We start from the raw sequence: 15,993 nt of genomic DNA, 5'->3' as shown, positions 1-15,993 counted from the left end.
TTGACAAAAGCACTCCTCCCAGTAGAAACCAAAATAAGAAGAACTCTTTAAGATCCATATGACAAAAACTTCAAAGTGTTCCCCAGTGGCCTGAACATAGACTGGAACAGTTGGGGGAGCATTTGGAATGGGAAGCTGGTATTGTTAGCTGGCAGGATTCCTTAAAAAAATGGAATGGAATTCCCATTTGAATCCCAATGGGGCTTTTTTCAAATTTTAAACTGTGGTTCTAAAGTTCATGTGAAAATAAATTGGCATGGATACTTAAGAAAAATGTGTAAAACAAGAGTAATGAAGACTTGTAATACTGAATGAACAATAAAACCATTTGAAAGCTGCAATAAATTTAATCAATTAATGAAACTGAAAGTAGTTCGTTTCCATGTATGTGTCAGAGTGAGGAGGGAATCCTGGAATATCAATGTTAAATGCACATGGTTTATGGGAAATTGTGATTTTTTAATTTTCTTCTTCATATATTTTTGAAGTTATACTGAGTAATCCATCCATTTTAGTTCTGAACTTTGACTCTTATGTCCATTTGTGTAACTACCACCAAATATAGGAATATTTCCCTTTCCCTTAAAACATCCCTCAGGTCTTCTGTCATCAACCCCCTCCCCCGTCTCATTCTGCTTTTGTAGAGCTACCCTTGAATGGATTCCTACAGTTTTATATGTCTGGCTTCTTTCACTCAGCATGGTGTGTTGGAGATTTATCTACGCTGATTGAACAATAGTTTACACCCCTTATTTTTGAATAATAATCCACCATACGGATTTGCCTAGTTAATTTGTCCATTTCCTAGGAAGTAGGTATTTGGAGTGTTTTTGGCATTTGGAAATAACAAACAAAACTGCTGCAAAAATTTGTGTAGAGGTCTTTGTATGGGTATATGATTTTATTTCATATGAAATACATACAAATACATAAAAGTGGGTTGGTTGGCTCATATAGTAGGAACCTAATTAACTGTACGTGGGTGGACACTCTGTTCCCCAGTGGCCATCCTCTTCAGCCCAATGGTGTGGGGGGGCTGCCATTGTTCTTCTTCCTGCCTTTTAAAAGAATCAGTGGTTCTAATAAGTGTATAGTGGTCTCCTCCTGGTTTAATTCCATGTTCCTACTGATCAATGACATCGAGTGTGTTTTCATGTGCATCTTGGCCATCTGTGTCTCTGGGTTGGTGAAATGTCTCTTCAAAATTTTTGCGGATTTTTTTTTTACAAGTTTTAAAATTGATTTCCGAGCATTCTTTAGATAGACTGAATACTGCATACAAACCATTTGTCGGATATTTGTTTTGTAAGTATTATCTCCAATTCTGCAGCTGTGTTTTTTTTTTTTACTTTCTTTACAGTCTTTCAAAGACCAAAGTTATTAATGTTGAGATAAATTTGTCATTTTTTCTTTTGTGTTTTTTGTTTTTGTTTTCTAAGAAAAATAAATAAATAAATAACAATAACAGAAGTAATTTGGTTCATCTGTAATCGAAAATAAAAGTTATAGTTAGAAAAAGAAGAAATGCATGCCTAAGCCAAGGTCACAGACTTTTTCTGCTATATATTTTTTAAAAGGAGTTTTATTGTTTTGAGTTTTGCATTCAGGTGTCTGAAGCATTTTGTGCTGATTTTTGTATGCTGTATGGGTTGACTCTTCCTCCCTGCCTTCCTCTCCCGCTTTTCATTCTCATTTGGGTGGCCAACCATGTTGGCCCTTTTGCTAGAAAGACTGTAACAATGGCCCCATTGTTGACAGTCAACTCACCGTATGCGGGTAGTCAGGCTGCTTATTCTGTGAGTCTGTTCCTCCCAGTCCTGCATCTTCTTGGTATCTGTGGCTGTATAATAAGTCTTACAGTCCACAGTGTGTGTCCTTTGACTTTGTTCAACATAGCCTTGGCTGTTTTGTGTTTTGCTCTCCTTTGTAGAGTTGAGAATCGGATTGCTGGTTTTTACATAGATGGCGGCTGGCATTTGGAAACCGCAGATCTGCTGCATCTTAACAATCCATGAGCGTGGTATACCCCTCCACTTTCTTTAGGTCTCACTGGATTCTCCTTAGTGTTTCCTGGGTTTCAGAAGCTGTTGTGATTTTGAAAAACTCTTTCTGGTATGGCCTTGTATTGTATTCATCATCACCATTGTCACCACCACGGCTCACTTACCTAGGCAGCTTCTGTGCTCATATCCTTCAGTTCATACCTAATTCAAACTTCTCAGGAATTCCATCTTACAGACTCATTATCCCAGTTTTACAGGTGAGGGAACTGAAGCTTGGGAAGGCTAAACTGCAGTACCCTATACAGCATTTGCAACCTGTCGGGTGGTCATTCCACCTGTCTCCTGTGAAACCCTTGGTGTTGGCTTCTAGATTAACTTTCTGTCATGAACCTATGTATCTTAGACATATTTGATAGGGCCAAAGAAGGACGTTTGTACTCTTTTGTAGCACTCACCCTGCAGAGTGTCTGTTAAGGCCAGAATACATCCCTGCTGTGAATTATCTGATAATTAACCACTCATACATTGAAGAAGCTTCACCTGCAGAAACAATACGCCCTCCATTTAGTTGTATTTTAGCCTCCCCAACATTGTCCTGAGTGAATACTCCTGCTTAAACCTCTCCTCTGCTCCTGCTCCTGGAATATGAGTTTAAACACCCAAATCAGTGCTCAGAGCCCTGTGGCTGTGTTCCTTACTAGTTTCTTTGAATGGAAAGTAACCACTTCTCACTAGAAAGCCCTGGGCAGTCTGTGCTAATCCCTTTATAACACTGGCAGCCTTGTGTCTTGATGATTGTCCTGTCCGCTTCTCCCTGGACTGTCTAGATGTGGTTTTCCCTCAGCTCTTTATTGTTGAAGTCTCCATACATACAGGAATGTGAGCAGGGTTACAGTGACCGCTGGACCCGCTGGGTACCGGGCTGTGCCATATTAAACTCTACAGGACCTTCCTTGCCATAGGTTTGCATCCAGGTGTCAAGGAAGCCTCTTCTATTGCCAGACCAACACTGCATCACAGACACGTGACACATTATCTCATGAGAATGATTCTGCTACCTAGTGACAGCAATATGACACCAGTGAAAATTAACAATGATTCCCTAACATAATGTCCACTTCGGATGAAATTTTCCCATTGGCTTTTTGTTAGAGCATCCAGGCCAGGGATCTTGCCACATGTTTCTCTTCCCTTCCTCATGGTTGCATATTTTTGGCCAAAAATACCTCATAAGTGACAGTGTGGGCTCAGCAGTCATCTCACCAGGAGGCCCACACCATCATCAGGAACTTGTGAGGCGGTATTTGCAGGTGGAGTGAGGGTCTTGGTCCTGAAAGACCTTTCCTTGCATGGTTTCCATGTCCGTGAGGGATCTGCCTGGATCTGCCACTCCCTTAGGCCTGAAGCTGGTGGATTCTCAACCTCCTCTTCCTCCCACACCTTGGCTGGCAGGTGGCCTTTCCCACCCGTCCTGGCTGGATCTGTCTAGCCTCACTCCCCGGGTTATACTCCTTTGCCCATCCTGGCTGTGTGTCTGTCTAGCCTCACTCCGTGTGCTGCCCTGTCTGCCTTGACACTCAGGCTGTCCCAGAGGCCCACGTGTGGTCAGGGGAGCCTCTGCCTCGACACATCTAGAAGGCCTTCCTGGCGCAGGCTCTGTTTGTGTTCACCCTGGGGGGTTCTTTCTCATTGAGCCTGCCCTGGAGCTCAGGGCTGCCCATTCATGGGATGCGTGCTGTAAGCTGCACTTGGCCTCACTCCACCCCAGTTTGAATCTTGCTTTCTGCTGTTTCTTATGACTGGTGCAAGTCCCCTTTCCTCGGAATTGCAGGCTGTGATGAGGGCAGACCCAGATGACAGGGAAGGGCACCAGCCCCCCAGGAGGTGCGTCCTCTGCTGTTCTTTGCTGTGCTTTGCAGGCTGTTGGAGGCATCCTGCTCCTGCACAGCTGTTCCTGGGGCCCCCACAAATTGAGTCACCCTTCCAGGTCAGGAGTTTTGAAAGTGAGGGTTCAGGTGTTTACTGCCCGGGTCACTCGGGTCTTAGCTAGTTTTAAGCAGAAGTGTGGTTGGGTGGTCTATTGTGATGTAGAGCTCTGGGGCATATAGCCATAAACTTTGGGTGTCCATATAATGTATAAAAAGGGATTTCACAGTAAATACCTTATAGTAATTATCTGTGTTCCCTTATATATTTGCCTCGCATTTCAAAATATCTGCTCCCCTGTAATTCACTAATTCTTTTTTTTGGTTGTAGATGGACACAACACCGTTATTTTGTTTGTTTATTTTTATGTGATGCTGAGGATCCAACCCAATGCCTGACACGTGCTAGTCAAGTGCTCTACCACTGAGCCTCAGCCCCAGCTCCCCACTACTTGTTTTTTTTTTAAATATTATTTTTAATTGTTGATGGGCCTTTATTTTATTTATGTATTTATATGTGGTGCTGAGAATCGAACCCAGGGCCTCACACATGCCAGGCAAGTGCACTACCACTGAGCCCCAGCCCCAGCCCCCCATTACTTGTTTTTAACACCTGGCATGTGACATTATTCATCCCTACGACATCACCAATGAGAATAGAATCAAGCACAATATGCTTTGATGATCCATATGTTCCATTTTACCTGAGTGTCACCTTTGACCTATGTGCCTGATGGTAATGACGTCCTTCAGGTGCAGAAGTTGACTATAAAAGTGTGTAGACTTATCGATTCCCTCTTCAGCAGGAGGAGGGTGTGATGGCTGTGACTCTAGGTCCATTATGTTGTATTTACTGATGCTGTGTAGCAAGGGCTGAGACTTGGGGAATCTTAAACACTCTAAGGTTCTAATATCACCTGATTTATCGAGTTCATAAAAAAAAATGTAAAAATTACTGCTTTATTTTCTGTCTTTTGTAAGTACCGAATGAGCTATATTAAGAAGTTTTATACAGGACTGAGGTTGTAACTCAGTGGTAGAATGCTTGCCTTGCATGTGTGAGGCCCTGGGTTCAATTCTCAGCACCGGATATAAATAAAAACAAAGGTCCATTGACAACTAAAAAAACAACAACAAAAAAATTGTATACAAAGTATGTATTCCTCATTATATCATGCAGTGTAATTTTTAAATTTCATCTTTTTACCATTCACTCCTAATGTGAACAGGTGTTTAGATTATTATATTGAATGAGTAGCATATAATTATCTTGGGTAACTTAACATCTAAATGCCCTGTTGGGGTCATGTCTTGTCAATGTCTTCCTGTAGTTACTGCTGCTGTAAAATTGGCATTGATTTTGTTTTTAAAATCAGATTTCTTTCTTTATAGTATCTGGAATTATATGAGATAATGGTATTTTGTGAATTCAACCAAGCACTCATTTTAAATTTAAGATGCAGGTTTAATTTTGTTGCTGGGAGTTTAAAATAGCTAATAGGTGACATTAATGTAGTTGATCAACCATACTCTTTTCACCTTTGTGTAGCTTCTTTTTACAAACATTTCTCATGCTACGGTTCTTTATAAAATAAGTAAATCACAGTATTTTGGAAATTAAATGAGTAAAAATTAGTCACACATTGAATAATGACATTGTGGGGCTGAATTTGTCTTTAGAGGAGAAAAGATCTCTCCAGTGTTTTCCTGTTTATACGTTATATCAACAGCCACATACTCTGTGTGTTCACATGATGTATAAACGGGAATTTCACAGTAAATATCTGATAACAGATTATCTGTGTTCCCTTATGTGTTTGCCTCATATTTCAAAACACCTGCCCTCCTGCAGTCCCCTACTCCTTTTTATCACTGGGTGGGTGCTGTCATTCCTCCCTCCGAAGCCCACCCAACCTGGTTCTCATTGGGGGAAGGAGGAAGCTCGATGATTGATGTGAGTAGAAACTCGTTTTTCCATGAACTTCAGTTTTAGCAAGAGAACCCATTTCGGCTTTTTAATGATGTCTTATGCTTAATAAAATATTTAATCAAAAACAGATGAAGTACTTTGTAAGGCGCAGCCGGGGCTCTTGATGTTCAGCGTGTGTGGCCGGCACCATCCTGTGTCTTTCTGCTGCCCTGCTCTCCTCTGCGTTTCTGAGATCCGCGCTCCTAGGCTCCCCGCTGCCTCTCTCAGTCCCAGCAGAGCTTTGAGGTAGCTTTAAGGAAATTCCGTATGCTACGAAAACATGAAGTGGGAAATTAAAACATTGGGGAAATACTGTCTTTTTTTTTTCAACAAATATAAAGTAAGAGAACAATTTTATTGGGATTATAGAATTGGAAAGGAATTTCCCAAGTCCTTTATTATCATGATGATGATTTTACATCTAAATAGTATGTTCCATTGCTTCTAAAGGCAAGTGGTTCTATTTGTCCTGAAAATCAGCTATTCCCAGTGCTGCCTTCTCCATTGGCAATTCCCGAGGTGCAGTGGCCAAAGTCTTTTGGCTTTGCGTTTCCTTTTTCCTCTCTAAACTGTTTTGAATCACTGTTTCATCCCTGGTCCTCTCATCCAGGTCCTGCTGACTCTCGGTGGCCTTTCGTTCCGAATATGCATCCCCTTACAAGTGACACTATATCATTTAATTAATCAATTCTTATTTTTTAAAAATTTAAGTTTCTTGAGACATATCTCATGTAAAATTGAATTCTTCTATTTATAGGGCACAATATAATACTTTTTGGTACATTCGCCTGGTTGTTCATTAGCACAGTTAATTTTAGAGCATTTGTATCACCCCGAAAGGGAACCTGACCTTTTATCAGCCGCTTCCCATTCTCCCCAGGCCCCCATCCCCAGTTAATTATTAACCTACTTACTGTCTCAATAGGTTCCCCTTTTCTGGACGTTCTTAGAAATGCAGCTACACATTATCTGGACTTCTGTGACGGGCTTACCAGTTTGTGCAAAGAATTCAGCTGGAATTTTTATGTAGGAAGTGTAAGGAATCTCTAGATCAGTCTGGGAGCATTGTTCTCCCAGCAATATTGAGTCTTCTAATTCATGAACATAGGGCATCTTGCCATTGATTTAAACCGCCTTTAATTTCTTTCAACAATATTTTTAATACTAACAATATTCAATGTAAATTTTCTTTCATATTCCTATTTTATTATTTTTGATGATTTAGTGGAATTATCTTCTGAGACTCATTTTTGGATTGACCATTGGTAGTGTATAGGAAAATTGGTTGTTGTATTTTAATCCTGTATTCTGCAACCTGATAAATGTAGATCTTTTATCATTTTGTAAAAATAGCTTTTAATCATCTTCTTATTTGTTCTTTCTTTCTGAGATTCCTGTTTATTAGATATTTAATATCTTCAATGAATTCTTTCTCTTTCTCTTTGAGTGTGTTGGTGATTTTATTATATTTCTGGAGGATTTTATTAGTTTTTTTTGTTCTCAAACTTCTATTTTAATGTTTATTTCTGCTTACACACTTCAGATACTCTGATTTAAAATTGAGACTCCTTTATTTTTTCCTTTTTCTTTTTTATAACATGATGTTCTTGTTTCATTGATATAATCTCATATAGACAAAGGTAATAATTGCAGTTCTTTAAATTCTCTTACATGCTATGAATTTTTTTTTTCTTTCCTCCGGTTTTGTTTTTACTTATTAATGATCTGTGAACTTTGTACATGAGGCCCTGGTATCTGAATCAGACCTTCTGCCTCCCAGAGCTTACCCCACACATTGAGGCTGGTGAGCCTACGAGGGAGGATGGCTGACTGTCAGAACCCAGTGGTCAGTATTACTGGCTTGTTCTTTGGCTGGTCAGGTTCCCCTAAGACTAGTCTTGTGCTCTTGTTTAGTGTGTGACTGAGGTCAAAGTGGGAGTTTGTCCTAACCTTCTTGCTGACATGCTGGGAGGTGAGCAGAGGAGACAATGAGGCATTTATTATAGGTTTGTTACCCCTAGGTATCTGCATGCCAGCTTTTCTCTTTCGTTGCGTCAGGCACCCTCCGTGCCTTCTGCTTACAAGTGAGCGGGGGGCCATTTGTCTTCTTCACATGCAGCCTTACTTTTGGAGTCAATTTTCCCCCCAATACTGTACATTAAACCCAGAGGCACTTTGACCCTGAGCTACACCCCCAGCCCTTTTTATTGTTTTAATCTTGAGATGGGGCCTCACATGTTGCTGAGGCTGGCCTGAACTTGTGATCCTCCTCCCCCAGCCTCCTGAGTCATTGTATATTATAGGTGTGGCCCACTGTGCCCAGCGACCTGCCCTCCACTTTGCAGCTTCAAGAGTTCCCTTGACTTCAGTTGCTTCTCCTCTCAGTTTCTTGGTCCTTGTCCATTTTTTGTTCTTTCAATATCTTTTAATGTCATTAAAATGTTTCACATTTGCATGGTTAATATTTAATGATTGTACTATATTTCATTGAAACACTGTGGTACAATTATTTGATTTAATGATTAAAAATTCAGGACACCCAGTTCAACTTGAACTTCAGGTGGACAATTTCTTTCCAGTGTATGTGTATCCCTTGCAATGTTTCCAGTGCAGTGTTTAGGACATATTTATTTTTTGTTCTTTGTCTGAAATTCAATTGGAAGTGGGCATTCTGTAATTCATCCTGCAACCTACAAAGTTCCTATTACTTACGCAATTTCTTCCCTTGAATACCTAGGTATTTTCCGTGATGCAATGGACATCTTTGCGCTTAAAATTTCCTATTTCAAATTGCTTTCTCTGGTGGGTTATTAGAAGTAGAATTATTGAAGAGATGAGTGTTTTCTCCAAGACTTTTCCAAGACTTTTGCCAAATCGCTTCTTAAAAAGGTTATAGCAATTTATGCTCCCACCAGCAGCGTACGAGAGTCCTCATTCCCTGCTCCCTTGCTACCATTATCATCACTTAAATACTTCTTTGCTATTTTGGCAGGCAAATAATGATATATCATTTTCATCTCTGATTACTAATGAGGTTCACATTTTTTGTTTATTAAGCATTCGATGTCCTGATTTTGAAATTTTCTGCAAGTGCATCCTGACTTCTCTGCCCTTACTTTGCATTGCTTTGAAGTCATAGGAATAGGTCTTGTTTTTACTTAGTTAATTATTTTTACTCAGGGGCTGGGGCTGGAGCCGGGTCCCCAGGCTCATGTACAGGACAGTTTCTGCACCATAGCTCACCCCTAGCCTACCTGCCAGTCTACCTGTCATTTAAAAATAAAGCTTCCCCATGACTACTAAGTGCATTTACAATAAATCCATTAAAATATTGAGGATACTAATGTTCTTCTGCGTCTGCAGGATTCAAGATATCTTCTCACAGTTCTTCCCCATTTTTGTTCCTAACATATGACTGATCTCAAGCTCAGCTTCTGCACACACTGGCTTACCCATGCTTAGCAACCACAGGCTTCTGCTGCGTTCCCAGGGACAGTGGACTCCATGGTGTCAGCAATGCTTACCTTATGAAAGTACCCATTTGGGTACGTTGGCCTGGTGTGGTGGTGCACACCTGTAATCCCAGCAGCTCAGGAGGCTGAGGCCGCAGGATCAGGAGTTCACAGCCAGCCTCACCAACTTAACAAGGCCCTGTCTCAAATTAAAAAAATAAAAAGTGCTGGGGATGAGGCTCAGTGGCTAAGCACCCCTGAGTTCAATTCTCAGTGCCAAAAAAAGTACCAATACCTGGAAGATGGAGCTCCATTTCCAACATGAGGGAGGTCGGGGAGCCCTTCTGTGGACTTCCAGAGGTGTTACCACTTTCCGAGTGAGGCCACAGGCACCAACATAGAGAAGCGCTGAGATGGCAGAACGCCCTTCCTCTAGGAAAAGCAAGACCAAAGAGCACAGTGGCTGTTGGTGCATTTCCTGATGTGCTGTGCTGGCAGGCCTCCTGTCGCCCATGGTGGGCCTGCCCTTCTGCCCTCGCTGGGCCTTTCCAGCGCCTGTCGGTGGGCGGCCTGCATAGGTACAGCCTGGCCACATGTGCCTTCCCAGGCCTTGCTTTCTGGAGGTTGTTGGTCTGACTTCATTTTTCACATCTGACACCGCGTCGCTTCCCACTCTTGGCCGCCCCTGGGTTCTCCAGCAGTGCCTGGATCCTCTCTGGATCAAGCCTGTCCATGTCGCCCTCTGGTCACTGGGCCTGACTCCAGAGGTGCTGACTCTTGTCCCTGGTGCTTCTCTGGGCACATGCCCTCAGCGTCTCAAGACCTCCCAGGGGCCTCTTTTCTTTCTGCTTGTGACTTGGTATTTGAAGTTTTGCACTTTGGTTTGTACCTCTGCTCAAAGATAGCCGTTCCACTGTGAGCGTCTCCATGGGTGAACTGTGTTGGCCTGCAGAGATTACTTCCAGCACTTTCCAGATTCACCTGGATTGATACAGGTGTGTTTGTGCTCAGGAAAAAGCTCCTCATCTCACAGGGAGGAGACCAGGTCACCGATGGTGTGTCAAGGTAGACTTTAGGGCACGGTCCTGAGGAGGCCTGACCTTTCTTCATCTTCCTCTGACTGTCTACCTCCTGTTGGCCGTCAGCAGTAGCTTCGGATTTCTCAGAGAAAGAATTAATATGTACATGTGGATAAGAGGAAAAGAAATGAGCTCATCCAGAGAGCCCCCACCCTAGAGCCCTGGAATGTTGGTTTTACAGCCATTGTGGCCACTTCCTTTCCAGAGTGCAGCCTCTGAGCCTCGATCCCACAGCCTGTAGAATGGGTCCAGAGAGTCCACCCCATGCTGGAACAAGGTCCTGGTACTCACAGTCCTAGCACAGGGCTTGGTCCCCATGCAGTCTCACAGTTGTCCAAAGGAGGGCATCTCATGGGCAGAAGGCAGGATACCAATGCAACTGTTCTTGAGCTCAGTGGGATGCCAAATATTTACGAATTTCAAAAGTTCATATTCATAAATAGACATTTTACCATTTTTACTAATTGTTCCTCCAATGCAAAACAAGTATTATCTAGCTCTTTCCCTGAACACCACCAACTTGGAACCTAAATCTCAGCAATTATCATCATTCACAAATTGCATTTCTGGGCAACTGGAAGATACCATATCATCATTATTGTATTTGTTCAATTTGTGTAATGCATCCTTCGAGGACTCGTTTGGAAGCGTGTGCATATACTATAGATACAAAAATGGATTGCAGAAAGTATTGGACTTTAACGTTTCACTGTGGAATGCATATTCCCAATTAATAGAGCAGACACTTAGGCATTCGGATAGGTGGCTGGAAAAAATTGGGTTGGTAAAAGAACACAATTTAGGCACTCATTTATTAGGGGGAAAATAGGGACATGTCATAAACTATGCCTTGCCCTATACTTGTACTAAGCTTGTACTTGTTTAATGGGAGGAAATATGGTCTGTGTTTCTTAAAATGCCTTAATTTAGGGACACACACTTAAAAGTAAGGAAGACAATTCAGGGTCCTTAGCTCCCAACGTGGGAGTGGGGATTGCAGTGAGACGCCCCCAGCAGGTACCCACCCGCGTACACGGGCACCTGCACACCCACAGTCACACCCTGGCTCACTCTTTGCTTACTGCTCTGACTCTTTACTTTCTCCATGTCTTGATTTTATTTGCTGTTTTCTTCTTTCCTCCTCCTTCCCCTTTGCAGCCAGCTCTGTCTGGTATGAGAAATTTCCAACTCTCTCACTTGACATTCCGGTGAGCCTGCTTTCCTCGCACTGATCTTCCCCAGGAAGAGAATTGGACCATAACTCATTGCGGAGTCGGTGGCGATTGCCTCTAAATTGGCCAAGGGGGACACAGGCAGATTTTGAGCAATAAAAGACCTCTCTCTGCCATGGCCCAAGAGGAGGGGACATGCACACAGGGTGCCTGATGATGAGGGCAGCAAGTGCCAGGAAGGCACAAAACACAAGTGACCTTGATTTTTCATTTTTTCTTTAATCTTTGTATATTTAATAGAAAAACATTTGAAGTTTGTTTTTCCAGTCTGGACAACCACGTGTCAGGAGGCATTTAATGCAGTCAGGGAGAAAAAAAATATATATACTCCCCTTCCAAAAATCTCAAGGTTGAATGGACCAGTCCTGTGCTCTCATCCTTGGGAAAGACCTGGCAGGATGCAGGGCCCGGCAGCCCCCTTGCCTCTCCTGGATGGCTTAGATGCCACACTGACAGCAACTCTCCTGACCTTTGCTCTCTCCTCTCTGATTCTATCTTCTGATCATTTGCAGGGGAACTTCGTGGCGTGCATGACAGCTATTTTACGACAAATGGAAGATTATCATTATGCTCACCTGATCAAGACTTTCGGGAAGATGAGGACTGATGTTGTGGTGGGTGTCCTTTCTTCCACTATTACTTGCCTGTATGGGGTTGGTATTTCTATTTTACATAGATTTGTGCATAAGCATGTGCCTCTGAGTGATTGATGTATCACCAAAGCCTTGTTCCTCATAAGACCAGAGTCCTGACGTGCAGACTCCTGTCCACTGCCGACCTGGAGAACCCACCTCTTGTCTTCTTTGGTCCGTCCTTTCATGAGCTTTGGGTTGGCAGCTGGAGGTGTTTCCTGCAGTGACTGTCATCTTGGCTGGTCAAAGCCTGACAGGCTTTCCAGTCTTAAGCTGCACACCATTGTTAATTAGCTCTAATCATGGATGCTCAACAACATTTCCCCAAATAACTCTCTAGTCACCCTCAGTGAAACTATGATGCAACTTAATTAGGAAAAGTATCATGGAGGGAGTTCATCGCGACGGAGCCATCTCCCCAGTGACCTGAAAGTCCATTGCCATATGGTGGATATCCTGCAAGAAGCTACAGCCAGTCCTGTTGGCAGAGCTCCCAATCAGACATTGACACGAGCTCCAGGACTCTCGGGGATCAGCTCCTATAGACTACCCACAGGTTCCTGCGCAGTACAGCAAACCTGCTGGGGTGTGCACAATGGGACTCGCTCTGTGTGACATCCACCGGGTAAAGGGATGGGAAGAGGAGAATGATTTTATGATTTTTTTCTCCAAGAATTTTTTCTGGGACAATTTTTTAAATTGTTACCACAATAGGTAGGTAGATAGGTAGGTAGGTAGGTAGATAAAATTCTAAGTAGAATAAAAATGAACCTATCCCTCAACATCATAGCAATTTCCCTTACATAAAAATCGGGGTACAAGAAAGCATGCCTGTTTGCATGTATGTGTCTTTTGGTTTCCTTTGACTATTAATGAATAGTTTATAGTAGAGGCATATTCAAATATGGGATATATATCACATTTTATACTAGGATTCATGTTAAATCATGGTATATTGAAATCAGATTTTGTATTTACAGCTTGTAGTGCCATAATTGAATCTTAAATGTGTTCATATATCCTGCTTTGGTCAATGAAAAGAATAGTTATAACTTGAAGCTCAATGAATAATTTCTTAGATAAAATTCCAGGCTAAATAATAACACTTTTCAGAATGAGAAGAATTACCCATCCTGCAAAGTAAAGATTCCAGTTAATAATTTGCGCATTAGCAGAACAGTCACGGTCAAAACCCACACATGCAAACTGTTAAAACCATCTCATCTGAACTCCTAAATGGTGCTACTGATATGGGGGTCTGTGAACTGTGAAAAGTGATAATGACCCACAGTGTTTAAAAATTGCTGTGATTGATGAATTCCAAGCTAGTGCCCTCTCTCCTTCCTTGAGCCGAGACTCAGATATTTACTCCATGTTGTGGTCCTAATTTCCCAAGGGACATTTTTTTTCCTTTTGGCACAACCAGTCAGAAAATCAATTATTTGCAGGCAATTTCATTTCCATTATAAAATGGAATTTGTGATTTGCATATCTCAAATTCATACTTCAGGGATGGTAAACCTTTTTTATTGCTGTTAATCCATCAGAAACTTGATAGAATCTGTTTCTATCCATTAACTATAGGTAGAGGGTGTTTGACTTTTTTTCTACCCTAAAAGACAAAAGAAAATTTTATGTGAACTAATTGGAAGGTATTTAGTGTTCCCACCTGAGACAGCCTCAGCCACCTTCTGGAGACTTCCTTCCTTCTGACAAGGGCTCCCCTACGTTGGCAAGTCCAGCCCTTCTTGCTGAGGTGAGTCGTTCCCACACACACCCATGGGTCATAGAGCTGTTGCTTTTACAGCCTCTCTGGTGGCCCTCTGATCCGAGGTAGTGGGAGGAGAGAGCACACAGGAAAGACTGACCTAGAAAGGAAAAGGAATGGACACAGTCCACGCAGACCTCCCTCCCAGGGGGGCCAGTCCTGTCCTCGAGGATCTGAGCCCCTGACAAGTCTTCAGACCCTGCAGCAGACACACCCATTGACCCACAGTACTGCCACCCTGTATCCAAGTCTCAGCACCAGGAACGGAAGCGGACAGCTTGCCCAAGGCCTGCGTCTCCAGGCAGAGGGATGAGGTCGACTCTGGACCTTCCAAGGGAGACTGTCACCTTTCCTCTTGTCACAGATCCCCAATACATGGCTCAGGAAAAACAACTTGCTTATTTGCACCCTCACCGAGGACTCTTCCATGACCACATGCCTGGAAGTTACTCCCACACCAACTGATTCTGTGACACCGTTCTCTGAGTTTCATGACTCAGTTCAATTCTGACACTGCCTGAAGCTAGTGCCAGACCCAGAGGTTTCAGGGTCAGTTTACGTCCACTTGGTGGTCCTGTCTACCATACTGCTGACCAAGTATCTGTAAGTCTGGGGCCGGTCACTGATGATTGGCCTTGTGTCTGCACAAGGTAGGATCATCGCAGGCACTGCCCAGTTCTTGTGGCTCATGGTCTATCACAGCCAAACAGAATCCTTCCCATTAACCAAAATTATCTTTGCTCTGAAAGGATGGTCCTGACCGTGGGGCAGATCAGAGTGAAGCAGGGGTCAGGCACCTTCTCTGCAAAAGGGACAGTGGTGGAGGCATTGGCACAGTGGGTGAGGGCACAGTGTGGGGGCAGTGCTGGGGAAAGGGGGTCCCTGGGAGCGCCCGAAGGGGTGGAGGCGGCAAGCCACAGCAGATCTCCTCCTAAGCAGCGTGAAGACCTTTGTCTTCTTTGCCTCCTTGTTTTTTGTTTTTAATTGCTGTTTTCCCACTGTTTCAGAATGACTGTAAAAGCGTGATTGTTTGAATGAACCTTTTATACTGAGATCACTGCAGCGTCACTGGCAGGGTTCTGTGTGCCCTTCCCCTGGTTCCTCTGACAGTGACGCCTTGCAAAACTGTGGTACAATGTGGCAACCAGGATTTTGATGTGGATGCGACCCCCTCACCCTACTCAGATCTCCCCAGCAACTCCTGTACTCTTTGCCTTAATGAGGTGGAACGATGTTTTCAAATATTCCAAAAAGCTGAGGGCACAGTGCAGCAAGAGCAGGTTCTCGTCACCCGAGTCCCTCCACTGCCAGCTCTGTACACAGTGTCGCTTCTGTGCATCCCCAAGAGTCTCTGTCCATACAACAAGTCCCCCGAGAACTGAGAGCTGTCAGGATGCTTCTCCCAAGGGGAGTGAGGGGCCTGCGGCGGTCACGCGGCTCTTAGGAAGAGACAGCTGTCCCTATCCCAGGGGACTCAGGCTTCCTCCGTCCTTCCCACGCTGACTGTGTTCATGAGGGGCTTCCTCAAGTCAGGATCCAGTGCAGACTCGTCTGTCTAGTTTGGTTGTGTCTCTTTATGCTCTTTCTCCTTCTATAATAAACCCAGTAGCTTTGTTTTTCTTCTCTTCACGGTGCTACTTTTTGAGTTTTGAGCATGCCAAGCCCAGTCTTTGGAAGCCGACCCCATTCTGGATTTTTTGAGATCTGCCTTGTAATACTTTTCAACCAGCTTGTCTGGCTTTCTTCGCCACGTCCCAGTCTGTCCTGCAGACCGAAAGCTTTGCCTAAAATTCAAGCTCAATATTTTGGCAAGAGTGTTTAAGAGATGGTGTTGACTGATTCCTGTTACGTCCCTCAGGACACTGGGAGGGCATGCTGAGGACCCACAGTGGCGAAGATACTTGGTTAAAAGAGCACCACCAATGTCCCCATT

The 15,993-nt window shown here is 43.3% G+C and overlaps 1 protein-coding gene across 2 annotated transcripts in view; it reads left to right on the top strand.

Annotated features, from left to right (window-relative positions):
* Positions 1 to 15,993, top strand: part of Dock1 (dedicator of cytokinesis 1) — a 450,610-nt gene that overhangs the window by 275,189 nt on the left and 159,428 nt on the right. For both annotated transcript variants that reach the window (XM_027930051.3, XM_027930050.3), the window contains exon 28: positions 12,173 to 12,274. In XM_027930051.3, the coding sequence (XP_027785852.1) occupies positions 12,173 to 12,274 (102 nt within the window). The remainder of the gene's footprint in view (positions 1 to 12,172; positions 12,275 to 15,993) is intronic.

This window comes from Marmota flaviventris, chromosome 4, assembly GCF_047511675.1.
Source record: "Marmota flaviventris isolate mMarFla1 chromosome 4, mMarFla1.hap1, whole genome shotgun sequence".
Classification (NCBI taxonomy): Eukaryota; Metazoa; Chordata; class Mammalia; order Rodentia; family Sciuridae; genus Marmota; species Marmota flaviventris.
This window is presented reverse-complemented; position numbering and strand designations above follow the sequence as displayed.